This window comes from Haliotis asinina, chromosome 6 (assembly GCF_037392515.1).
Source record: "Haliotis asinina isolate JCU_RB_2024 chromosome 6, JCU_Hal_asi_v2, whole genome shotgun sequence".
NCBI classification, from domain to species: Eukaryota; Metazoa; Mollusca; class Gastropoda; order Lepetellida; family Haliotidae; genus Haliotis; species Haliotis asinina.
Window position 1 is genome coordinate 6617890 of NC_090285.1, and position 26716 is coordinate 6644605.

Below are 26716 nucleotides of genomic sequence, written 5' to 3' on the forward strand. Positions count from 1 at the left end.
TGTATACTGCTGTAGAGTGGAGGTCAGACACAAGGGCTGGAGGGCCCCAATCCACAGCTGATGCTGTGGAGGAATTTCACAAACCATCACATAATCTGCCTTCAAATACTCACTCAATAACTCACCATTTCATGCACGAAAGCCCACCTCACTTTACCAATGACACTGATTCAAGAGAGATTACTCCTGCACTTGCCTCGTCTCTTTCAGAGCACGATAATTCTGGACATGCTATAAATACAAAGTCTAATATTTCAAATGTTGAATCTAACACAAGGGAGGCAACTCATTCACAGCACTTGATGCATGATGATTTGTTGTCAGTTCATTCTGCTGATCCTCTTGTTCAAATAGGTCAGAGCAATAAGCTTCTTGATAGACAGAGCATTGATTCAGATGTAACTGTTGACAGTAATGGTCAAAATATGTTTGAGGTTCTTAAATCAGAAGAGTACCCAGATGACCAAATTAACATTTCTTTGGATTCCTGTTCCATTGGCACTATTGCTGCTATGTCGGTTCACCAGAAACAAAACATGATGCACACGAGTGATGGCACTGTTGTAGACCAGAAGACAAGGGAGGAAGCCATGGTTCCTACTGTCACCGGGTTCCATGCCAGTCCAGTAGTGAATGAGGCTAACTCTTTTGTTAATGTTGCCATTGAAGCTTCAACACCCAGCCATGCGGAGATCATGTTTGAGGTAACTCCATATGCTCTTACTGAACCCCAGCACGTAGTTGGTGCAGCGGTTCCTGTTCTTCAGCATCAACACTCTGAGATGCAGAATGTTTCTGAGTTGGTTGACCCTGTTTCAGGGATGTCTGTAGAATCTGTTCAGAAGTCTGGTGATAGGTCTGAAGAATATGAACTCTCAAGAGTGAAAAACAGTTCTGACTTGATAGAACCAATTTGTGGAATATCCATAGAGTCTCTACCCTTAACTGGTTCTGAGACTGAAATCAGCAAACCTGCTGTTGAACTGGAGCACAACAGGTGTTCATTTGATCCTCTTGTTCTGCTCAAGTCTTCAGAAGTCAGTCATTCAGAAAGAAGTAGGGAGTCCATTACTGCATCTAGTGATTCAGGGAGTCCTGATTATGATCCAGTGGTTGTTGACATAGGAATCAGTGAACTAATGCTTGGGGAACCTAATCCGAGGCTCGCTGTGATGGTATGCATGGAGCCCATAGGATCTGATTCTGGTCCTGAAGATGGAGAAGCTGATAATGGCATGGACTCCAGACAATCTGGTATAGAGAACTGGTCAGATATTGCAGTGTCAGGTCATCAGAGTGATGACATCCTCAGCAAGGAGATTTGTTCCCCAGGTATGGACACAACTCAAGCAGAGGTTCCTGTGTTTGAACCAAGTCAGAAAGATAGTCCTTTGGTTAATTCCACTTTGAAACAAAGACCTCTGATTGAACTAACTCAGTCACAGTGTCCACAGTCAGAATTGACTCAGACAGGTCACCATGTTGATTTCTCCAGCACTAATAAAAATTCAGATTCAGGATGTCATCCTCTTGTAGATCTTTCTATTCCAGGGTCAGAAACACAATACACGATTAACCTAGATTTAAGTGATCATGTAGCTATCACAAAATCTAATCTTGTAAATCCTTCAGAGAAGAGAGCTCTGGAAAGCTGCAATATTTCAGATATCTCTGTACAGGATGGTGAACCTGTTTCAGGGCAACAGCAGCAAAATGCAGACTCAAGTTGTGATGCCACTGTTCCTGTAGCACAGCAACATAGCAAGTGTGCACCAGGATCAGAGGATCAGGTCCTTGATGTTACTGCAACTGCAGCTGGTGGAATAGAGAATAGTGCACTCTTTCAAACTACCAAAGATTTCAGTACTCACGTGCCATCTTTGACACATAGCAGCAATAACTCGGTAACCTGTTTTGATAGTGAGCATAGCTCTGACCTCTTTGATACAGACATCTTTACTGTTGTAAACTCTACATTTTCTCACAAGCACCCTGATGACACACTTTGTAACCAGTCTCACTCAGAGGAAAATATTTCCTGTCTCACTAACTCCTACAAGTTGTCCGACAGCTCTGACCCACATATACCATCTTTGTCTAGTGACACCACTACCTCTGTTCTACCTTCTGATGTTCATGCACAATGTAAATATCCTGCCTTCTCTTCTGACAACTTTACATCAGCCAGAAACTGGGGTCCATCCATGAATAGAGGTTCAGATAGTGATAATATACCCACCCATAAAAATGAACCATTAACACCTAAATGTATATCCAGTGTTCAGTGTGAGGATATAGATGATGAATCAGCCAATCAGATGATAAAAGGAACACACCTAGATTCTGCCATGATTGTACCCCAAGATGCTGCTTCTGCTTCAGCTACCTCCCCTCACTCCTGTAGCGGGTCGGACAGTGATGTAACGGAAGTAGCAGAGTTCCCTCTGTATGTGTCACCAAGGCTATCTCAGGAGGCTCTATTATCTGATGAGCTGGCTGGAACACTGGAGGCTCGACTGTCTGGGGATTTGTCATCAACACAGGAGTCTCAGCTGTCTGTGGAACTGTTCTCAACACAGGAGGCTCGACTGTCAGGTGAGCTGTCAGAGACACAGGAAGCTCCATTGCCTAGTGAACGGTCAGGAGCAAAAGAGGCTCAGTTGTCTGAGTCTTCAGCTTGTGGAGCAGAGGAGTTAAAAGAGGCTGAAATGAAGGACACTAAAGCAGCTTATGATGGAATAGTAAATGGTCTAAGAGATGAAAAGGATTATGAAGAAATAACAGAGACTAAATCAGAACCATCTCTTCGGTGCCAGCGTATGATTGAGGAACACATGCCAGATGCCACATCCTCACCCAATCACTTACACAACACCATAGATGATGAGCACTTATTTCAGCTTCTATCCATGTCACGTCCTCAAGTAAGTAATTCTCATCCATCACACCATTCAGCCACTAGGAAGTCTAAAGATGACAGTGAACTGAAACATATTGAACCATCACTATCTACAGCGGTGACATCATCAGCTGCATCATCGGCTGCCACAGTTACTAATCTGTCTACCGTTGGACTAATAGCGAACAATGATGAAGGTGATCCCTTTGCTTCCCAACCAGTCAACATTAGTGATGCTGTACAGCGCTACCTACAGCAAGATGTAGATGAGCTATCAGACTGCCTCAGTGTCATCACAGAAAGAACCGAACCTGAAGATGATGACTTCTCTGAGATCAGTGAAGGATTAGATGACACAGTGGAGGATGAGGAACTTGATAGAGAAATAGAAAAGATATATCAAGCAAACATAAGCATTGAGAGTTACTGTAGCAGTGATAGTTTTGGTTCTGGATCTGCTGCCTCTGCAATCAGAAGAGCAAGGAGGGGACAGCAGAAAAAACATATTGAAGAGGTTCTTGCTAGTCCATCTTCCTTCGAGCTTCCAGTTATATCAGAGGGATTATTGGACAGACCCATTCAATCAAAACATGAACCATCAGAACAAAAAAGTGACATTGAGACAATTGACAAAGTATCAATAACATCTGATACCATATCTGCCTACCTGAGTGATATGAGTTCTGTGGACCATTCCAACAGGCAGACGCCCACAAGCAGCATACTTGTTACAGAGGAAGAGGTTTCCATGAGGAACACTGATAGAAATGGCAGTGACACTGCCAGTGAGGATCAGGATTCTGCATGGTTTGATATGTCCCTGTCGGTGGATTCAGTTAAAGAGGTTCTCGCTGCAAAGAACTCTTTTCCACAAGATGCTTCAATGTCAGCTAGCACTGAAACTCTGTGTGATGAAGAACTCCCTCAGGATGATGTTGAAAATGTGGGTGATGACAGTTCAGCTCCTGTACCCCAAGTTCCTGAACCTCATATTCCTGAACCTCATGTTCTTAAAACTCAAGTCCCTGAGCCTCAAGTTCCTGAACCACATGTTCCTGAAACACATGGTCCTAAAACTGAAGTTCTTGAACCTCAAGTTCCCAAAACTCAAGTTCCTGAAGCTGACATCAACTCCAAACAACCCGTGGAAGAAAACAAAGTAGCTCAGGAAAATGTATTTGAGAAAGAAATTTCTGACTGTCTTGAGCAAGTAAGCACAGTGAATGCCATTGACAATGCAGGTGTTCCTGAATCTGATACCACTTTCCCCAGCATCCCCTTAGTGCCTGGGCATGACCTTGATGCTTCTTCTCCACCTTCTGAAACCCTTCATCCCATTTCAAACCCTTCCTCCCAACCCAACCTTCATCTTCAAGATCAACCAGTGACCTCGACCTCAGCAACTGCTGCCTCACCTTCATCCTCGCCTCCTGAGTGTCAACCAGGTACAAATATTATCACACATTATGCATTAACCCCTTATGTGAAGCTGTTTTTGTTTTGGCTTTGTTAATGTTGTTGTTAGCTTTTCAGAATTTATAATTTTGTTTTGAAGATAACATGTATAATTTGTGTCTTTATGTTGTTAACATATTTTGTTGCTTTCTCATCACATGCAATATATATTCCTCAATTATTCCACCACAATTAAACATTCAAATGAATAGAACTGGACAAGTGTCAAACCATTGTGTCTCAAAATTGCATTGATGGTTAATAGATAACAAAAGAGTTATTGTTAGGGTCAGAGCTGCTACACCTCTGGAGTAGACAGTAATGGCATCTAACAAAGGAATCTATTAGCAGCTTATTCAAAACACTTCACAGTTTTAACTAAATACTAAAACCTTGCATGTTCATGTTCACACACAATGTTTGTAGGTGGTAGTGCATGGTCAAAGAAAGCTTATGGTCAGTGAACTAACAGTTATACTAACCTGGTAAGTGTTGTGTATCACTTTATAATTCCCTGCACCGGGCTTCATACGTTCATACTTCATGCCACATTGTATCACAGGTATGTCTGTCATACCGAATTAGCATTATATATTAATTCACAAGAAACCAGTTGAACTGTTACACTTGATAATGGTGCTGTGCATGAGTGAATCACGTGTTAGATAGTGGAATCAATGGTGTGACTGAGTATGTTATTATACCACAGTTCATGATAGAGTCTGGTGATACATGGCCTTTCTTGAGTTATTTCACAGTTCATAATAGTGTGGTGTGAGAAATAGTGTTACAGGAGTTGTGCCACAGCTTGTTATAGTCTTAGGTGATCATGAGGCATGACCTTTCTGGAGTTATTCCATAGTTCATTGTAGAGTAAGGTGAGGTATGGTCTTTTGTGGAGTTATTCCACAGTTCATGTTATAGTGAGATGAGGCATGGCCTTTCAGGAGGTATTCCATAGTTCATTATAGAGAGAGGCATGGCCTTTCTGGAGTTATTCCACTGTTCATTATAGTGTGAGGTACAGCATGGCCTTTCTGGAGGTATTCCACAGTTCATTATAGAGTGAGGTAAGGCATGGCCTTTCTGGAGGTATTCCACAGTTTATTATAGAGTGAGGCATGGTCTTTCTGGACTTATTTTTAGAGTGTGGTGAGATACAGCCTTTCTGGAGTTATTCCACAGTTCTGTACAGAATGAGGTGATCATGAGGTATGGCCTTTCTAGAGGTATTCCATAGTTAATCATAGAGTAAGGTAAGCATGGCCTTCCTGGAGTCATTCCACAATTCATTATAGTGTGAGGTGAGACATGTTCTTTCTTGAGGTATTCGACAGTTGAATATAAAGTAAAGTGAGATATGGATTTCTTGAGTTAATCCACTGTTGATTATAGTGTCAGGCATGGCCTATCTGTAGTTATTCCACAGTTGATTACAGTGTGAGGTGAGATATGGCCTTTCTGGAGTTATTCCACTGTTCATTATAGTGTGAGGTGAGACATGTTCTTTCTTGAGGTATTCCACAGTTTTTTTATAGAGTAAGGTGAGATATGGCTTCTGTGGAGTTATTCCACAGTTCATTATAGTGAGAGGTGATCATGAGGCATGGCATACTGGTGTTAAAGCTGAGGGAGTTATAATGTTATGTACACAAGATTTCTTGTATGCTGAGATGCTTTACATGGCATTTTTAGATCCATGTATTATTAGAATGAGTGAATGTGTGTTTGCTGGGATACACATACCTGCCTAAGATAATAGGTATTGTAATGTAAGTCGGCATTCAGTTTACTAGGTAGGAAAAAGTCAACTTCTACTTAATGTCTTACAGAAATTTGTTTTAACAAGTAACTGTACCCATTAACATGTGATCAATATGACCAGCATTTTAGGATATAGCGTCTACCTGATTGTCTCCATATCAGAGTAAATGACATTTCACAAGTATGATACCTTGATATCCATAAAATCATTAAATGTTTACCAGCAAAGGAATAGTTCATTTCGTGTGATAATTCAAAAGGTTACAATGGCAGTAAATGTTCTAAAGAAATTTGCAAGATACTGTCAACCATTATCAACACCAGAATAAATTTAGGTCACAGAGCCTACCTTGCCCCTCAATCCCCCAGGAATACATTGGTGTTAGGAGGTTATACCTAATGGTAGGAGATGTCAGAAACGGCATTAGTGGTTTCCCAGAAAAAAACAGGCTTTCTGTATCCATGGCCTGTATTCTATCCTTCCATGCTCATCCCACTTAGACAACAGGAGGTGGCCTGTCAACAACCTGGTGATGCATCACATTAACCCAAGTCTCTGTGTCTCTAAATGGAGACAAGAGACTTTAAGGAGAATTTAAGGAGAATGTCTTCATTACTGACTCTGACATGTTTCAAGGTTAATTCCATATGCCTTTATCTTGTGTGTTCTTGGATTTGATGAAGTCAGATATGGAGTTTATGTATAGGATCAGGTGATTGGATTGAGCAAAGAGTCATTAGATTCGGGAGACGATGATATGCTGTTTTAAGTTGTTTGTCGCCTGTGATTCAGACAGTAATGAGAATGTGTTAAGTTCTGACAATGACACAAATACAAATGTCACACAAACTGAAATTCTTGTACGAGATTAAATTTGTCACCCAGGTCAAGGGTCAGTTATATTTTTTTATTTATGTTCACTCTATGCGGTTATTGTTTGAAAAGATTGAAAACTAGATGTCTACAATACATTCTCCAACTACATCATCCCTGAAATGGAAGTGACAGTTTATGTCTTAAAAAACTCAACATGAATGGCATCAGGGACATTCGTTGTTAATTAAATAGTTGAAAAGTGTATTTCATCTTTTAATATTACAGATTGACTTCAATGAATGATTGACTTAACAGTCATCAAGTGATATACATCATTCAGTTGTTCCCTTGTGGTATATTTCATAGTTTACCAAAAGTTACAATAATATGTCACACTTGTTGAATGTGATCAGACTCAATATGGACGTTATTGAGCGTAATTATCTGACCAATCAGTTGAAGTTACAAATCCAGATGGATTGCGGGAAGCAGAGTTGGTGTGTAAGTTATATCCCAGTCCATCAGACTTGGTGGATGATGGCATGAGACTCTACATGAAGACTTTTAACCATGTGATAGATGGAATGTTGGTAAAGGTTGCCAATTGCTAATATTGCTGAAAGTTGTGTGAAACCACTCTCACTCACTCACTCACTCATGGCAGAATTTCCTAACTGTAACCACTATCACCACCACGCATTCTGAGGACCTATTCATTTTGTTATTATTAGAATACCCTGAATGTTAGTAATGATATTTCCAATGCCTTTCATCACATGGTCCTCATGATCAACTTTGAGGTCCTAACCAACTTGACCTCCACAACCTGCTGTAATGACTTCATTCATGTGAACAGGTTATAACAATCGGCATTTCGGGAGAATGTAGTTCCTGGCCTAAATGTAATCTTAATAGTTCTTGTGCACTATAACAGGGAACCAATATTATTCGGATATTTTTAATCGAAAATAATTACTCCAGCAAAGCCTTTGTGATCAGTGAAGGAATTATTTGGAAGAACGTGCTGTCACAGTTACTTGGAAATTATTGTTGATAGTGATCATGTTGTTAATGGAGGTCTTACGGTAGCTGTGTGCTGGCTGTGCAGCAATGTGTCCTGGTTAGCTAGACCTGGACCTCGTCTCTAATTCACAAGCATAATCGTTTGAAAAATTAAGTGATTGATTTTCATTTGAAGAACTTAGGATCATTCATCTCTTGGAAAGCTGCCCAGTTTCCATATGGAACAAATTCGGTCTGCCCCAGAAAGAAAGAATCATATCAAATAAAATTGATAAAACATTTAAAAGTTAATTTTCAGAGATTGAAATATAGAACTGTTTGTCAACTAGATGCTTGTTCTGATAATGCTGGCAGATGCTGGTAAAGAGCTGTTTAGCTAGGTCATTTTCAGGACTGAACTGTTGCTTAGCAACAGTCATGGAGGCATTTTGATGAAGGGTTGATGATAATATGTTATGAATACCTAACACAGGTGGGCCAAAACAATTTTTAGGTCATATCCAGAAAGTAGCTTATTGTACAATATTTTGTGGCACTTTCCTAAGGTATTCTATCTTCCATTCTTTTTACCAAGCTTATGGAGATGAGGTGTTGTTCTATTAGTTAGCAATATTCAATCTTTGTTTGCTTATTTATTTATTTGTTGTTTAAAGGGGCACTGATGCGGAGCGAATAATGTTTCTCGCCAACGGTCTAATTACGAAACCAAACTGCAAATTGGTCAGCGCCCGCTCCTTCGACCGTGACGGACAAAGGAACTGGGCTCCTGCCCATATTAGCAGAATTTCTTTACCTAAACAATCAGGAGGCCGGATGCCCATCATATGCCATTTGTTTCAAAATATCCATGGTATTCCTTGTCTGATCGTAACCAAATATCGCAGCAGTGTAGTTCTTTTCGGATGCTTGGATGGTATAGTTACTGATCCAATTTGATCCTATTTCTGTGTTTTTAACCTCGATATTTAATCATGTTACATGAAAATATGATGTCTACAGGCACGTAGCAAGCCATTTGTTTCAATACGGAAGATTGCAAAGCTTTACATTTAAGTAGTTTTGAGTGTTGGTTCAGCTGTGATAGCAAATTTCATACGTAAATTTTGGTAGCTATGGTAGCTACAATGGTTTATTATTTATGATAATGAAAACACAGTTGATTTCTTTGAATTCGTAAACAAAAAAACGATGACTTTGCCTTTGGTAGAGAAATCTGAAAATTTTCTTACGTAAAAAACCCCCTTATTTCACCTATTTACCCAAGTACACAGCAAATGCCTGTGTGTATTCCTTATGTAACGAAATTCCGTTGGTATCCTCAAAACAGTTTCGGCCCATAAGTGTTTTCAGGCTGCATGCGACACAGAGATTACATCTTCCTTGCTGTAACTCGCGTTTGATGGTGTAAACCTACACGTGTTATTTGTCATCATTCCCTGGATGGTCAATTAATGAATTTATAATAGGTATAATTAGTAGTAACACCACTTCGGTTACTCAACAAAGGTTCCCATTTGGCATTTCTCCTGTCTGGAGTAAATACTCAACATTATAAATTAAGGTCTGTAATGGCAAATGTATTGTATGTTATGTAATATGTGCATGTAAGTGATGCAAGAGGGTTTATCAGCTGAGTTAAAAAAACAAACATCGATCAAAGGATTAACCGATAACACACTGCTTGATTAATTACTTTTATCTTCTAGCGGATTTGTCAAAAGGCAGTGTTTGTAGATGACTACACCCTGTCGTAAAGTGTGAGTGCAAAAACAACATCCTCCCTTCAAAGAATTAACCACCCTTGCGTTGATTGATTGATTGCTCATTATTGGTTAACTAAATTACTTAGAATAGTGGACATCATACAATTAGTTGTCAGGTGTGCTATCTTGGGAGACCAATGAGAGGTTTATCTGGTTTCACCAACGAAAGACGTGAAACGATGTGTTACTTTTTCGCACATGAGGCAGTTGTAAGACACGCGACACAGAGCAGGATTATTTACCAGCTGCAGATGAATGGAATACGATTTCTTTTACGCGGATATTGATGGATACATTCCTGAACAAGGTAGTAGCCTGACATTGTTGCTATAAAATTAGTCTGTTTTACATTCATTATTTGCATTTTGTTTTAACTTATTTGTTGTAGCATTCAGCAGAATCTGTATGACAGAAAACACACACTAGATCGCGTATGTGTGTGAAATAGGATCCACATTGGCAATCTATACAATGTATAAATGTTGTTGTTATGTTAGAAATTTACTATGAGTATAAGCAGATCGTGTGTTCTTTTATTAATTTTCAGAATCATACAAATATGACAATAAACTATGAGACAAAATATAGAGACGTACATTGGCTTCGTTATTTTTCCGTCCTAATAGTTTTTTACCATTTCTACCACTGGCAGATGATTAACCTTCAAAGTGTTTCATTTGTTTTCATAATACATTTGTAATGAAGTAAAAATGACTTCACCTCAGTTGATCTGTCTATAAATAAACTATCAGTTGCGCCTACGGAATGCGCAGCAGAGGTGACGAACCAGTCACGAATTCTGGGATATCATCCGGGTACTCACGGGAGAAAAACAATAACAAAAGTTTACACCAGTCCACGAAAATTGCTCCGCATCAGTGCCCCTTTAACGCCATACTCTGCATATAAATCTATATAGTGTCAGTCTATAAATAATCAAATCCGAACGAAACAATCCAGTGACTGACAGTGATTGAGCAGTTGAAATATATGAACCAATTGCGACAAGCCTTCCATTAATCGTTTTTAAAAGGGGTAGTTGCTGAAAGCATGCATGTTGCAAGAGGTGACTAATGGGATCGAGTGGTCAGGCGCTCTGACTTGGTTTTGATAAATGTCATCGTATCCCAATTGTGTAGATCTATGTTTATAATGTTGATCACTGGATTGGCTGGTCCAGACTTGATTATTTACAGACCACAGTCATATAGCTGGATTACTCTCGCATTAAACAACCACATCAAAATGTAAAGAAGACAGTGTCTGCTGAGGTCTAGTGTGAAGTGTTTAGTGGAGGTTTAGGCATTATAAATGGCAAATTCTTGAAGGGAAACTGTCTGTAGTTTAAGTCATTCTCTTCAGTCTGTTTCATCAATCATTTACAGGTTATACTAGAACACTCTGGCTTTGTTACTGGAATGTTGACAAATGGCTTCCTTATAAACTTCAAACACCATTGTTAGCAAACCACCCTCTGCCTTTGTCAATGGCATGTTTGACAAATGGTTTTCTGTAAATTCAAAGATGTCCGTTTCTTTGTTGAGAGTTCCCATTTCTGATGGTCTTATTGGCTGTAAAAAATACCCATATCTAGACTTACAGAATAAAAAATCCAGTTCGTGTAATATTAACAACTAAACTTTACGGTTCTGTTTTAACCTTTAATTCACTACCAATAGAACCAAAAAAAGAAAAGAAGGTATCCTTACTTTGCATTAATTAGTAGCGTTAAATGCTGTCTCAAAATACATCCATATGTGAGAAAATATGAATACATGTATTATAAATATATAATTTTGTAAGAATAACACAATTTTTCCCAAACTGCCAACCACAGGACAGGACATTTGTTTAAAATCCAAAATATACCCAGGTAAAAAGTAAAACATTTTCAATAGAAATCATTTGGCGATTTTGTACCCTTCTTGCTGTGTCAGTATAAATATTTGATTTATAAGTATGTAGATGTTTATGAAGGTCACTTTTGGATTGGTCTAGAAATTGTTTGGAACAGCGTACTTAATTATGTAAATATGGTTGAAATGGTCCCATAGTTTGGAAGGGTAGGAGAGCTGACTCATGTTAAGGTATGAAGGTCACCTTCATGCTAAGATTGCTTTGGACAATGGCACCCTGATAGTCTGAAGACCCTTGACAGATCAATCCATGCGCTTACCACTTGTTTGTGGTATTATCTGTTTTCAAGCAAATGTACCTTACTATGCGCGATGCCCACCATTGTGAACCACCATCACAATATCTTGTAGTAGGGGAACAAACTGTCTCTTTCAACTTGTGTGAAACTCATCAAGATTGTGTTGAGACAGTGAGTAGTTGTAACGCCACTGTTTGCATGATTCTCCCATGTTGTATCTGGGCATGCACCATAACATACACTTCTTACTGCAACCAATAAGTTAAGGCTAATAAATGAAAAAAGGAAAATGTTTCTCGGGCATTGGCACATCACTTTTATTTGTGCGCATAACAATTCATCAATGCCATTTAGGCCAGACCAATTTTGTTTCTTGTTTTACTGATTCACCTGCCATACTTTTTTCAAGAAGAAGAAAAAAAATAAAGATTAATGTCCCTGCTCAAAAAATATAATCCTAATGTTTTTATTGATTAAAAAAGTGAACTCCCAAGAAAATACTCTTTAGGTTGTTTTTTTTTACCTTTATTCACTTCATAAATTGCTAAAAGTAACACACTTTGAGTATTTAAAAGGAATATTTCTTTGACTGGAAATTTTATTTTTATTTTCTTTCCTGCCTGACTTAAGGTTTTCAGAGGACAAAAACCCATAAAACAAGAAATAGAATTGGTCTCGTCTTAAAAAAATAATTTTGACTTCGCCGCGCCTCGATCATCCATTTGTCCTTTATAAGAATCTGTGGCTGTAAGAATGAGTGTGACTGAACTCAATAACACATGCTAAACTTTCCAAACTGTATTTCTGAGAGAAAAACAAATGTGTTCCTCCCTCATCACATTTTTCTATAAACTTTTTTTTAAAAAGTCCTACCACCCTTGTCACTTTTGAGAAAAATGTGCCCGATAAACTTTTAATTTTTTTTTGCAGCCTAACATGTGTATTTAAGTAACTGGTATGTGTAAAATATTTCACACAAGGAAAATATTAGCAAACATATGTTAGTGTATAATAGAGGGCATTATCATGCTCAAGTTAAAATATTCATGTCAAACAGGATCACATGATTCTTATAAAATACTATTTGTCCTACCTGACAGCAAACATATTTCTCAGAAGGAGAATATATCACAGATACCCTGAAAAGAAGCAAAATTCATTAGCTTAATAAAAGTCACAATTTAACCCCAGCTCAGTTGAACATTCATTTTCTATCAGTTTTTGCATTCCTGTAATTCTTTTTCAACAGCAGATTCAAATACGTTCCAAGATAAATTTGTTGTAGCAGTATCAGTCAGGTGTATGTGGGTTAATGTGGCAATCATTAGGTTTTATACCACTCGGCTCTCGCTTGTGCTATAAAACCTATTGCAGAACTCTTAAAACCACATATAACCTCATGATGCTACTGCAACTAACAATATTCAGACTATAGTCTGGAACAAATCTGTAAGGATTCTCAAATTGGAATAAAAAGAATCTGAATATACCTACAGGTACAACCAGTGTGATGGCGTGGTCAAGGTGACCGTGTTTCACTGGCAACAAATCCAACAGTGGTGGTTGGTATCATGTTACAATATTGCACTGAGCGCAAGGTGAAGATACTTAAAACAATCCATTATTGAACGAAAAGAGACGAAACCCAATTTGCTTTATTTAGGCTCTTAGTTTTGAATCTAAGATAAATGTGTGTTGTTGTCTCTCATGTTATCATAGACTGTGTGTTAATTTCTGTACAAAATCAGAAACCATATAATTATTCATTATATGATCTCTGATGGAATTTAGTCTAGACATGCAGTTTCATGGTAATGAAAGTGCATTTAGTTTGTTAGACAGCAGTCTGATCACATCAAAAACAACTCTCCACTTGTAACCATCCTGGCTTATTGACAGATCTTACACATCTTCAAACAGGTTATCTCAGTAATGCCAGGAGTTTGTGATAACTGGTCTTTGTATCAGATATATTTCACAGATGATTACTACGCTCTGGTCAGTTTGCCTCCAAAATTGAGTTTGTTGAAGTGGTGATTAGGATGATGAAACTGCTGTCTGCTCTGTTGGATCTCATCAGCCATTACAAACTGTAATCATGGCTGCCTGGTAAGTATTCAGAATGACCGTTATATACTGGACAGATTCAATCAAATCCAGCCATGAAAAGCAGTAGTGACCTTGACTTTGATCAGGCCAGACATCTAAACTAATAAGTGAAATTCTTGAAGATGATACAGAAAATCTATAATCCTGAGCAATATTCTTTTTGTAGTTTTCGTACTTGGATTAAATATTTGATGCATTCAGATGGGTGAGAATGATTTGTTCCCAAATTAGTTCCACTGAATACGTTTTCTGTGTCAAAGATTGATCAAAGTGTTTCCTTTATGTCCGCAATGCCACACAGTATCTATCTCTGGTATTCACAATACCGTGACATTAACTGTTGTATATACCCTTAGTTAAACACAACTATACCAATATGAAGAATGTGTAAGTGTACTTGTTAGGATAGATTCAAATTTATTAAAAGATTAAATTGAAGTTGACATATTGGCAAAGCAGATGACTCTTGTGCTGAAGTATTATACCAACTTATTACATGTACGTTGTAACTAAATGTGACCTTATCTTTAATTGATATATTTTCCATGGTAGCTGTATGGTTATGTTTGTCTGCAATGATACAGACAGTCCTTCTATTACCATGTGGTCCTAGTGGCTTGCGTTGAATAATTATGCATGGTCCACAGTACCTTTCAGATGCAAGAAGGGGCAATTCTGTTTGGACAAGAGTGGCCCATGTCTATGACAGAGTTGTGTCCCTTTTGATTATTAGAGATGTGTCCTTATGGGTTTGAATCCCAGTTTCACCTTCAGTATGTTTCTTGGTTTGTCTGCACCATAGCAGTGCTCATTGGTATGAAGTGAAGTGAAGTAATTTGGTCTGTGATGCATTTTCTGATATGGCGCATACCATATGTGCTGATGTGATATTAAACACTTAAATTAGTATGATACATATCACTAATGCTGATATAGTTTTTATCACGTATGTTAAGATGGTGTGTATCACATTCTGATATGGTGCATATGAAATATGCTGAAAAGATATCTTTGACAGGTATGATACATATCACATATGCTGATATTGTTTGTATCGTATATATATATATAAAGTATGTATAACATAGGCAGATGTGGTGTTATCACATACACTTACATCATCTGTATCACATATGCAAATATGCTGATGATTATTATCACATATAGAAAACTACTAAGTATGTCAGTTGGTGACATTCTGTTCCATGCAATCAGTAACGATTACAGAACAGGTGGAAGTACAAATTTCTGACCAACACCACCATTACCCACTCTGCTGAGTAAACTGTGGTTTAGTCACCAATGTTCATGCCATTCCATTAAGCTAGACGACTAAGTCTCTATGTTGTAATAACAGATATCAGCCAGAGGGGAGACTGCACCATATCATTCTCATTGCCTGCCCAGTCTCAACTCCAAGATGTTGGTTTTATTATTCTGGCAGAGAGGAATTACCATGGTCTTGATCAGATTCTTAATATCATCAACATTCAGGCCTCTCAGAATCCACTGTGGCTGTAGTTGGCAGCTTCTATATCTTCATAAACGTGGAACTTTACCATAAAAGGAATGATATGTGTTCACAGAAAGCTATTTTCAAAGTAGAGGCACTTTTTATGGTCAGTTTGACCAGATTACTGCAGAGTCAGCATTTGTTGACAGACATTATGTAGACGCTGTTGATCATGTCTCCAGTTGTTTTATATATATTCCTGTTGCCACTCATCACATTCTCAGTGTCGTATTCCATCCACAAATCACTGAAGGGGATTTATATTTCAGTTAATGGATAGTATGAGGGATATTAGTATAGAAAATTCAGTTGTGTATTTTTTATTAACCATTTATGGGATATATATTCCTAATTCAGATCACATGGCTGACTTTTGTTTTGAGAAATATTTGTTGTATTGTTGGAATCAAGTGCTCATGTGTAATTTTCAAGATCGGTTTATTTTAGTTTAAGTTTATGATTAAGTTTATGGATGATTATGGATGTCTGGACTCACTGTGAACTAGATTTGTCTGTACTCTGCTGGAGAAGCTATAACCCACTGAATTCATAACAATTCTGACGAGGATACTTTGTATTGTCATGTCAAATAACGTGTTTATATCTCATCAAGTGTTCTGACAAATTTGTCGCCAGAATTGAAACTGTAACAGGCGAGCTAAAGTGGTTTCCCTGTGTTAATTATGTCCTGATTGCAGTTTTGCGGATTTGTGAAGATAAAAATGTAGTGTTAACATTTTGTTGGCTGCACTCCCCTTTCGTTTTTTTTTGTTTGTTTTTTGGCAGAATATTCTAAACTAATCTGGTTCAGTTGTAGCATTTTCTTCAAATTATAATGGGACAAAGACAAGTTTCTCTTTTTAAGTACAATAATATTCTACTTAAACTCAGAGAGAATGAATTTAACAAACTAAACTACACATACAAACATTTTAAAAATAAATTTGTTACAACTTTTATTTTGAGTAATAATGTACACAAATCAATCCTGACACCATTGCGTTATATTGGGACATTTCATAATGGTACCTAAGAACAAAAAGAAAAAAATGTATATTGCTGGGTAAGTATTATATCTTGCCTAATTTTGTACCCTTTACCCAGACAGAATTTGATATACGCAGAATCTCTACCATGTGTATTTTATTATCAAATATATCAATACAATGTAGAAGAATCGAATTGTATTTGTCATCCCAAATCTTTCTTGTCTCAAGTGAAAGAACTATACAGTTGACCAGTTAAAGTGACGGAGGTGTGATGTAATTTGATTGTGATACTATTGTGATGCAATTTCTTTGTAGTGATATCTCCTGGGAGATATTGCTTCATTTCACCTAGGCATTATGTCCTGTAGAGGCTTGGTTTTGATGGTAAAAACAATCATGCTGTATCTACTCCACATTGCAGTGGTGTGAGGAAAACGGTATATGTGTTGATAAAATACTGTTAGGTATTGTTTTGTTGTGTTGAAATATTCATTGTTCTTGTGTAAGCGGTGTTTTTAAAACTGTGAAAGAATATCTCAGCAACCAGTAATTGTGTAGCTTCATGCCTAAGTAGGGATTACCAAGAACTATAAGTGTCTCAGCCATAGACACATTACAGACAAATGGAAAGTATGGCCTTTTAGAAACGTGCATGAGTTTTTCTTTTCATTTCAAATTACGTGCTGTTATTCAGGCATTTATATAAATTAAAAGATTAAAGCTTTTTTGAAATCCAAAAGTAGGGATTCTGAGAGTTTTTTCAATTCATGCAAGCTCATGAATAATATTCAATCAATTTTGCAATAGACTGTTTAAAAGGAGAAAATTTGATGAAGTTTTTCTTTTCCTTGGTAGCCGACACATTCAGAAATGGTGAATTTGCATAGGTGGATCCAGAGGGGTTGTGCACACACTTATCAACCCCTCTTTGTCTTGAAAGTTTATTAAATGATCATTGAAACTATAATGAAAAAGGGTGAAAATGAAGTGTGCACACCCCTTTCTCAAAAGTGTGTACCCAACCCCCACCCTCTTTCTCAAAAATCTGTATCTGCACCTGACTTACATAACATTTTGTGTTCTAAGTATATTTTCACCAAGTTTTTTCATGTATAAGGACTGAAATATGATGTATCATTTTAGGTTTTAATTAATCTGTATCAGCATGAGCTATGAGGTTTGCTTTATTAGCAAAACATTTGCAATCCTGGAAATATTTTATAGGAAATGATATCGCGCACATGTTCAGAAGAGACTATTAACAGAGGTAGCTATGCTGCCAATTTGTTCAAGACTATATGACGGTAGTCCTGTCTCTGCTCATGCGATCCCTGAGTACAAACATGCTCCACAACTCCATTAGGTGATTACAGCGTTTTTCCGAGCCACCACAGATAAACATCAGATGCTGAGACGCATACATTAGCTTAGGGCAATAACTAGGATATTTATTTTTCATAATGGATTGTATCACACTATTTACTTTATGCCACAGTCTGACAACTGAAATCTTATGGGATTTCATGCGAGACTTAACCTCTGCTCCCATTAGTTGGGGGCCAAATGGAGGGAGCATATAGCAGAGGAAAATATAAAGTCAAAACAGAATAAATATCTGTGGCCCTTTAATTTCACAATCACCTCCACTTTAGTGCTCATAACTAACTCACGATGAGAACATAATTTTTTTCTGACAGAAGATTCATAGATTTGTTACAGTGGAAGTATTAAATTTAAGGAAATGCATTTAGATTACAGAGAATAACCAGATTAGATAAGAATTTTAGATTATATTTTACTGTGCAAACCTTTTGTTTACATGTTTCTGAAATGGTTTGGATGAAACAGATCTTTTATTGTTCTTATAGGTCTTAAACTTATAAAAGAAATAAATCTGGTTCTCTTGATTTGGTCACATCTGTTATGTTATTCTAGCTACAAGTTTTGCACATGTCTAAAATCCTACATGTCCTGTCTCTTCTGCCACTGGCAATCCATTATGTCCATTCTGTCCAGCTGTTACTAATGCTATGGTGAAAAATGAAGAAGTGTCTCCTTATATGGAATGTCTTGTTTTCCAGAAACTATATGTCATTCTCTTAACCTCGCACTTTGCGTGTATTTTTTACCAACTCAGGCTTATGTTTCTTCGCAAAGAAATGCAGCCAAGTTGCAATGCTATGACTACGGTCTGTGCTTAAGTATGGAATTGCTTTATATCACCACAAGTGAGACTGGGGCACCATGTTAAGCACACTGCCATAGACATTCTCCTGGCTAACTGATGTGGAAAATCACTGATAACCAGAACAAAGTATTCCAGCCAATCAGATCAATCTCTGTGGAAAGGTCAGTGGACCAATCAGAGCTATTCACTTATGCTTGATTGATGTTTTAGGCAAATAGCAACCTTCATTAATATATATATACAGAAACACTCAGATTCTACAGTAGAATAATCACAAATATTTACTGAAATATCATATAATGTAAGAACCCCTCTAAAGGCCATTTGAAGGAGAAATGTAAGACCAGATATGGAACAAGAGTCAAAATTGGAGGACATATGTACAGCATATGTACCATTGTGAACAGTACATACTATTCCAGAAAGTGCCATTTGGAGATCTCTGTATGCTCGGCAGTTAGGAGCGGCTTGACACATGTTAGTGTTAACAAATGTACTTTGTTTTGCAGAAACAATACAATAAGTGTTTCTGTCTTTTTTGTTAATGATGCTGATGAGGCCTCATATGACAGTCAGTCAGTCATTCTTTGTTCAATGTGCAAATGACACCAAAGGCCCATAGGACATAGTCTTGGGTGTGCTACACATTCATACAATTCTTAGTTTTATATTTTGATGAAATGGACAGAAATATATCTGTGATAGTTTTTGAGCAGTGTCATATGTTCATTTGACAATATTAGATGTGTTACAGAAAAAGTGAGATGTTTTGCGCTTCATTTGGCTCTACACTTAAAATATGGCATTCTACCTCAATACAACCATTTCAACAAATTCCACGAAGTGTACACTTTCTAAAAACACCTATCTGCCTGCTTCATTAATTAAATCATGTCAGCATAAAAGAAGTCATTAAGGAAGCATTATTCACAAACAGATATCCATTTTGATTGAAGGTTCAGCTGTCATAGTAATTTTAAGTATGATGTCATGTGATTCCCTGGAACTGAACAAGATACTAAACCATTCTCTGATGGGACATATCAAGTGGGTGCCAAACAGCATGTGTTTCAAATCGATAAATCAGTGTATTCCTAAAATACCTGTAAATGTTATCAATAATTAGTTTCAGTTTACAGTCTTTTTTAAACTATATTTGACAAAATGTGTTCATATAATATGTGATAGCATCTTGAAAAAGGACATTATCAATCAGTCTGGTTACAATGGTCTGAATAAGCTAAGACCCCTGAGATTGGCATGCTTGTTTCTGTCTTGAGAGATGATTGAATCATCCACACACTGTGGTGTGACTGGGGACATGGTAGGACACACTGCTAGATCATCCTTCACAGATGTAGTTACCAGTTTTCCCCACTGGGATCAATCAATCAATCTTAATGAATATGAGGTTCTAAACACTTCCATATGTTAGACAAGTAGGTTTATTACTTTCATTCGGATTCAGGTTTTTACTTGAAAATAGTTTTTACTTGAATCTGACTGATTTTGCAAAATTCTTGTAGGGGTTTATGTACTGCCTTAACTCTTGTTCGTTATATACAAGAATTCAGACACACTTTTGATAAAATCAATATGTCACACACACTAGTAAATAATCTGTGTATATCATGTGGTCATAGATCACACATGAAGACAAAAACTGTTCACAACGTACAACTATATAACGATGAATGAAAGTAATAAATAATTTGTCACTACTCATAATTGCTTAATTCTATGAACTTCCTTTTGAAAATTACACTGGACAGCAACTATCTTAAAAATAACACATGAACAATCTTCAGCTAAGGTGTTGTTTCCAGTGTTATCAGGCTGGAAGACAATATCTTATCTTGTTGCTAGGAGGAAATTTTCACCTTAAGGTTGTAAGAGGGGCACTAAGTAGGTTGAATATGGTACATTGGTTTCTTGATTTACAATTCTCCTTGTAGTTGCCATGGCATGGTAAAATGGGACTCTAATAGTTTTAATTTGGCACTGGAGTGTGTAGAGCCTGGCATTTCCCTTGAACCTTGAATATGGCACAGGAATGTGTAGAACCTGGCATTTCCCTTGAGCCTTGAATATGGCACTGGAGTGTGTAGAACCTGGCATTTCCTTTGAGCCTTGAATATGGCACTGGAGTGTGTAGAACCTGGCATTTCCCTTGAGCCTTGAATATGACACTGGAGTGTGTAGAGCCAGGCATTTCCCTTGAGCCTTGAATATGACACTGGAGTGTGTAGAGCCAGGCATTTCCCTGAGGCTGTCACTGGGGATTCCAAAGAGGTAGAATACTGTATGTTGTAGATCCTGGCATTTTCCCTTGAGCCTTGAATATGACCCTGGAGTGTGTAGAGCCAGGCATTTCCCTTGAGCCTTGAATATGACACTGGAGTGTGTAGAGCCAGGCATTTCCCTGAGGCTGTCACTGGGGATTCCAAAGAGGTAGAATACTGTATGTTGTAGATCCTGGCATGTACTGATAATCGCCATCAGGTTGTGTCTAGGATAGGTCTACCATATATTATCATTCCAGCCTGATGTCGTTATCACATAGCTTACTAATTGCATGAATTAACAGATGAATTACTGCATGCTAATCATATACACATGGTTTGCTGGTGATCCATATATGGTGGTGTTTGTGTGTCATAATGAATTAAGTGTGATACATAGACTATTTATTGCGACTTTGCAATTCAATCTTTGATAGAAACCACACAGGATGTTCAGACTGTTATCCTGCAAAGTTTAAATATTGGTAAAAAAGACAAGTGTCAAAAGATCTTATGCCAATTAAATATGGCTGAATGGGAACTGGATTGTGAGTTTTGGGTGCAATGTGTTTTGCAGGTTTATGTTTTGGGAACAATTTGTTTTCCTAGTGATTAATTGTTCAATTTGTTCTTTGATTGTGGAAAGGTGAGAAGACAGATTTGCAAACCAACTTGTTAGTGTATGTATGTATGTAACCTCTCAATCTACAAAGTTCAGGGAATCTTACCTGACCAAAACTAGAAGTTTTGGGAAGAGATTATTGTAGATCAAACATTTGTAACAATTAACCCAACAGGTATGAGAGCACTAACAGTTGATCATGTGACCTACATCATATTGTTGACGATTTATAAAACATGAGATGTAATTTGCCATATCCGTTTTCAGATGTGGGAGTAAATCCCCCAGTGATGTCTGATCGGACGTCAGAGACTGAGAGTCACGGTGACGACAGTGGACATATTTCAGGGACATCTGCAGAGAATACCCCTGAACACAAGTCACGACATCATAGCCATCTGTCAATACCATCACTCGTACTGACATCAACGTCAGCGGAAGAGGTATTGTCATCCTGGTTGCTTTGCACCAGTACATACGTTCACCTTCAGTAATTGTGTGGTATACCTATTACATTTGTTACAGGTTAAATCTAATTGTCTAATAATGTCTAAATGTAATGTTTATAAATTATTTTTTTTAACAAATCTGCCTCTGAAATCCAATTTAGATAAACCAATCTGGATTTTTTTATCCTCCCATACCTGGTTAATTAATATCATGTTTAATAGTCAATGCACATTCAAATTGCAGATAATTTAGCAATTATATAACTTTGTTTCCTATCAACAAACAAATTTTAGTTAAATCATAAAACTTTAAATATGATAACATCACATTATTTATACCCACACTTACTGAATTTAAGACAAGGTGTTAAACTTTGACAATCTTTGACTGCCATTTCTTAACTGAATTTAAGCATCATCCCCTGACAGTGATGTAATGCTGAAATGCAGTGGTTTGGTTTATATGCCAAACATTGAAATTAAGGGAATGTGGATATTTTTTTGAAAATAGAGTAAGCATTATCATGAAACTGTCAACATTTTTCTCAACGTTTATGATTCTTTACTTAACTTTCTCAATATATCCTCAAAGACATTTACACACTACATCATCAGGGGAGATAATCCAAATCACTTAAATGCTGTTGATAGCAATCCTGGTCAAGTTTGGTGCTCAGCAGTAGTAAGAGTGTCAAAGTCTACCCCTTGCAATAGGAACCACATAGCAGCTTTTCCTGTCGCCCGTCCATGTATCTGTGTATTCTGTGATCTGTGTTTGCAATGCCAGTACAGTTTAGCAATGGTCACATCTCCTTGTGTTCACAATAAGCACTTTGCTTCCTGTGTGTACTGGCTATCAGCCACATGTCAGTGTTGTTTAGATCACCCTCACCTGTACAGGTACATCATTACCCAGATGATGCCATTCCACAAGATAAACTAAATGCGACAAGCATGTTGTCACTGCTTTCTACATGTGAAGCTTTGACAGCATGCATTGCACTGCAACAACCCTGTGGTTTGGAAAAAAATAAACTGATGCAAGACGGTCACACACTTACTGTGATATGGAGTTGAGAGTAAGGTTTTCTCAGGACTGCCTGTGCACATGGCAGATTGTACACATGTGAAATCCTTCTCTTGAGGGTATGTGTGAAAATGAGTTGTCTCCCTTGTGAGATGTGTGATAATGAGTTGTCTCCCCTGGTCCCATAGCCCCAAGACAGAGAAGAGGAAGATGAAGACATAGATGACCTGGTTGCGACTCACAAGTCTCTTGGCAGTTTACGTGGTAGTCGTGGCAACCTTTACTCCAGTCTTACAGTAAGTCTGTCTCACACACTGAAGGGTTCTATGGTGCGAAAATCCCTTCTATTTTGCGTGTGTTCTGATTGTAATAATGCTCATATTACTAATATTCAACTGATTAATTGTGATCAAAACTGAAAAAAAAATATGGTATAGCTTATTTGTAGTAGTGACTACAGACGAAAAGATGTGTCAAAAATGGATATATATATACATAACCATCATTTTCAGCGTTCAAGTACTCTGTCATCGGTAACAGTAATTCAAATTTTTGCATGGAATATATATAGCACTGATAGTTCATCTAAATGAAATATCAACATACAAGGTGTTTGGTTATTGGCAGAAGTTTCATTTTCCAATTTTATCCACATATTTACATCTCTGTTTTCTTGACAAATACAGACACAATGATTATTTTTTGCGGCTATGGGAACTATTAGTATTCATTCAACAATATGTTTATGTTTACTATTATGGGGGATTGTCTTTACTATAAAAATAATTACTATTACTGGAAAAAAAACACTTTCAGATGATGGGAGAGAAAGTTGTCAGTTTTGTTAGAAATTGAAGTTTGTTGTTATGACTAAACACCAGAATGTTTGTGTCATCTGAATCATGATTTAACATTGTTCGCATAGAAATTTCATAATTTGTGACTTATTTTAACAAACTAACATTACTTGAAACTAAAGAGCCATAGCTATCTGATACAAGACTAAATACTAAAAAACTACTAGTCTCTTGATAATACAGCAATAACCGGCAGTGAGTGGTACATGCTGCAGAGAAGATTCAGGTTAGAATTTATATTCAGTAAACCATTCTTGTTGATCTTGTGACTAACAGTACCTGGTGGTCAGGCTCGTTGGCATATGTCATCAGTTCACAGCAGTACAGATCGATACTCATGCTGTTGACCACTGGATTGTCTGGTTCACACTCAATTATTTACAGACCAACACCATATTATAAGGTGGAATATTGCTGAGTGCAGTGTAAAACTAAACTAACTCACTTCAAGCTGCAGTGTATGGTGGTAGTGCCTTTCAGATCCATCTTCAAACAAATTCAGCTTCTTCCATCAGACCTATAGCTGGTGCAAGATTGACGTAAACTTTGGTCAATTAAATATTTACTAGTTTAATCCGATATCAGATACTAATCAATAAGCTATCAGTATAATGACATTATGTTGTTAGTACTTCATGATTTGTTCAGTCAAAGCACAGGAATTCATGACGGTACCTGACCTATGGTTGGCTTGTAAATTCCTCTGAGAGGTATATGTACGTTGGTAACATGGTGGTGCTTATACTAGTGACATCAACTTAATTACTTACATATTTCCTGCAGTGAAATGTTGGCTATGGATGCACCCCATGGCACTTGTGATGTAGGATATAATCTCACGTCTTGTTTCTATGACATTCACTCATGGTTTAACACCACTGTTTATCAGTATTAAAGCTATTTATAGCATGTAAACAGTTTAAATTCAAAAGTCCAGTGGTATGAAGAGTGAGTGAGTTTAGTTTTATGCTGCACTCAGCAATATTCCAGCTATATAGCTGCAGTCTGTAAATAGTCGAATCTGGACAAGACAATCCAGTGATCATCGACATGAGCATCGATCTGCACAAATGGGGACTGATGACATGTGTTAACCAATCAGAAAGTCTGACCGCCTGAAACCATTAATGACCTATTACAACAAGCTTGCATCACTGAAAACCAACTCTAACCTGAATCTTCACCGGTCCGAGATATTGATGACATGCAATCAGCCACTTCTAAGAATCTGACCACCCAGTCAACTCACCAGAACAACTAATAGTTTCCTCGGGGGCAACTCTAAACCACAGTCCCTCCCACTGGGTTTTTGTGATGTAGCAGATGCTGATAATGATAATAATAATAATCCTACTATTGCTTCTTACAAAGCTTTGTTGCAGGTAACAAAGGGAGATTTGTTTATTGTGTCGTGTAGAGGGTACTCTCAGGTGTTGTTTGTTTCATGTTAACTAACATCTATGTCATTGCTGCTAACAGGCTATACCCCAACCACGAGCACCTTGCACTGTAGTACACATATATTTGGCATTCACTTCATGCTAGTAATGGCAGCTTTCTAACTTTCTATATACTCCACGACAGTGTGCCTCTCTTTGCTTGTCAGTGTGTCACCATGCAATTAGTGAAGACAATTTTATGATAACAGTTTTGTGGATGTAAATGTGCAATTTTTTTCAGTGAAACTTCTCAAAGGTTGTTTAGACGGTGGTTACAGCAATCATGTATTAGCTAATCAAGTTGTTGTTTTTAATTACTTTAACATGTTTTCTCTTTTTTATTGTTGTTAATTGGTGATAAGGTTTTACCATAACTTTATGATTTCTTTAGGAAATAAGTTATATTTCAGGTTGTTGGTGTCAGAAATTTTTATTGAGGTAGAGGTTACGAAAACTCATATTTAAATATTGTTTTTTTTAATTGTTTAACTTTTTTTTATTTGGAACTGAACTTATCAGCATAGATAGGCCAAGGGTTGATGGCAGACAGGTAAATATATCACACACAAGGAACTGTTTCTGATATTTTCCATCAGTTCTAATGGTCCTTCCTGCAGTGAAATATTTAGAGAGAGCCCAAATTGTAATGTATACATATTGCCCGCCTTAGATGTAATAGTGACCAGTCTTGTTGATGAACTGTGGTTAATTCCATGGTAATCAAGGGGCAATAGACTAAGTTAGTACGTAAAGTAAAAATCAAAATGACTGATTTACCTTACCAGTGTAAATACAAGCAGAATACTATTGACTGCAGCTCAAAGTAAAACTCACATTTTCATTGTAACATAGCAACACATTGATTCAGAATCAGAGGTTGGCAATTCTTTGATGCAACATGTTTGTTGCTGCCATTATAGTTTCCCACCACTGCCATTAGTTTGTGGAGTAGGGGTAGGGGGGATGGGGTGTTATCATGTCTCGAACGTCAGGAAAATGAGTAAATTGTATCTGTCTTGAGAAAGTAAGAAAATACAGTAAATTTACATGTTAGTCATTTGATGAAAACTCAGTTCTGCCTAATGCTGATCCCACTCCAGTTCTCCTGAAGCAGACGCCTTGTGTGGTGGGTGTACATCAGTTGTATTGTGGGTATTACAGGACAGTCGGGAGAGTTTGTACAGCGTGTACAGCGATGCTGGGGAGATCAACTTCGGGAAGATCCCTGCCACCGGGGAGATTCTTTTTGGACTTGACTACAACTATAAGACTGGGGCTTTGGAAATCCACGTCAAGCAGTGCAAGGATATTGCACCAGTTGATACAAAAAGGAATCGTTCTGATCCGTGAGTTCAGTTATTCATA

General features: G+C 37.5%; 1 protein-coding gene across 2 annotated transcripts in view; it reads left to right on the top strand.

The window, feature by feature from the left end:
• Positions 1 to 468: 468 nt before the first annotated feature.
• LOC137286245 (uncharacterized) overlaps positions 469 to 26716 on the top strand; it is a 32430-nt gene continuing 6182 nt past the window's right edge. The window contains exons 1-4 of one of the 2 annotated variants that reach the window (XM_067817978.1): positions 469 to 4344; positions 21847 to 22022; positions 23244 to 23351; positions 26513 to 26697. In XM_067817978.1, the coding sequence (XP_067674079.1) occupies positions 513 to 4344; positions 21847 to 22022; positions 23244 to 23351; positions 26513 to 26697 (4301 nt within the window). In that variant the 5' untranslated portion in view covers positions 469 to 512. The remainder of the gene's footprint in view (positions 4345 to 21846; positions 22023 to 23243; positions 23352 to 26512; positions 26698 to 26716) is intronic. The other variant, XM_067817979.1, reaches the window with a different exon arrangement.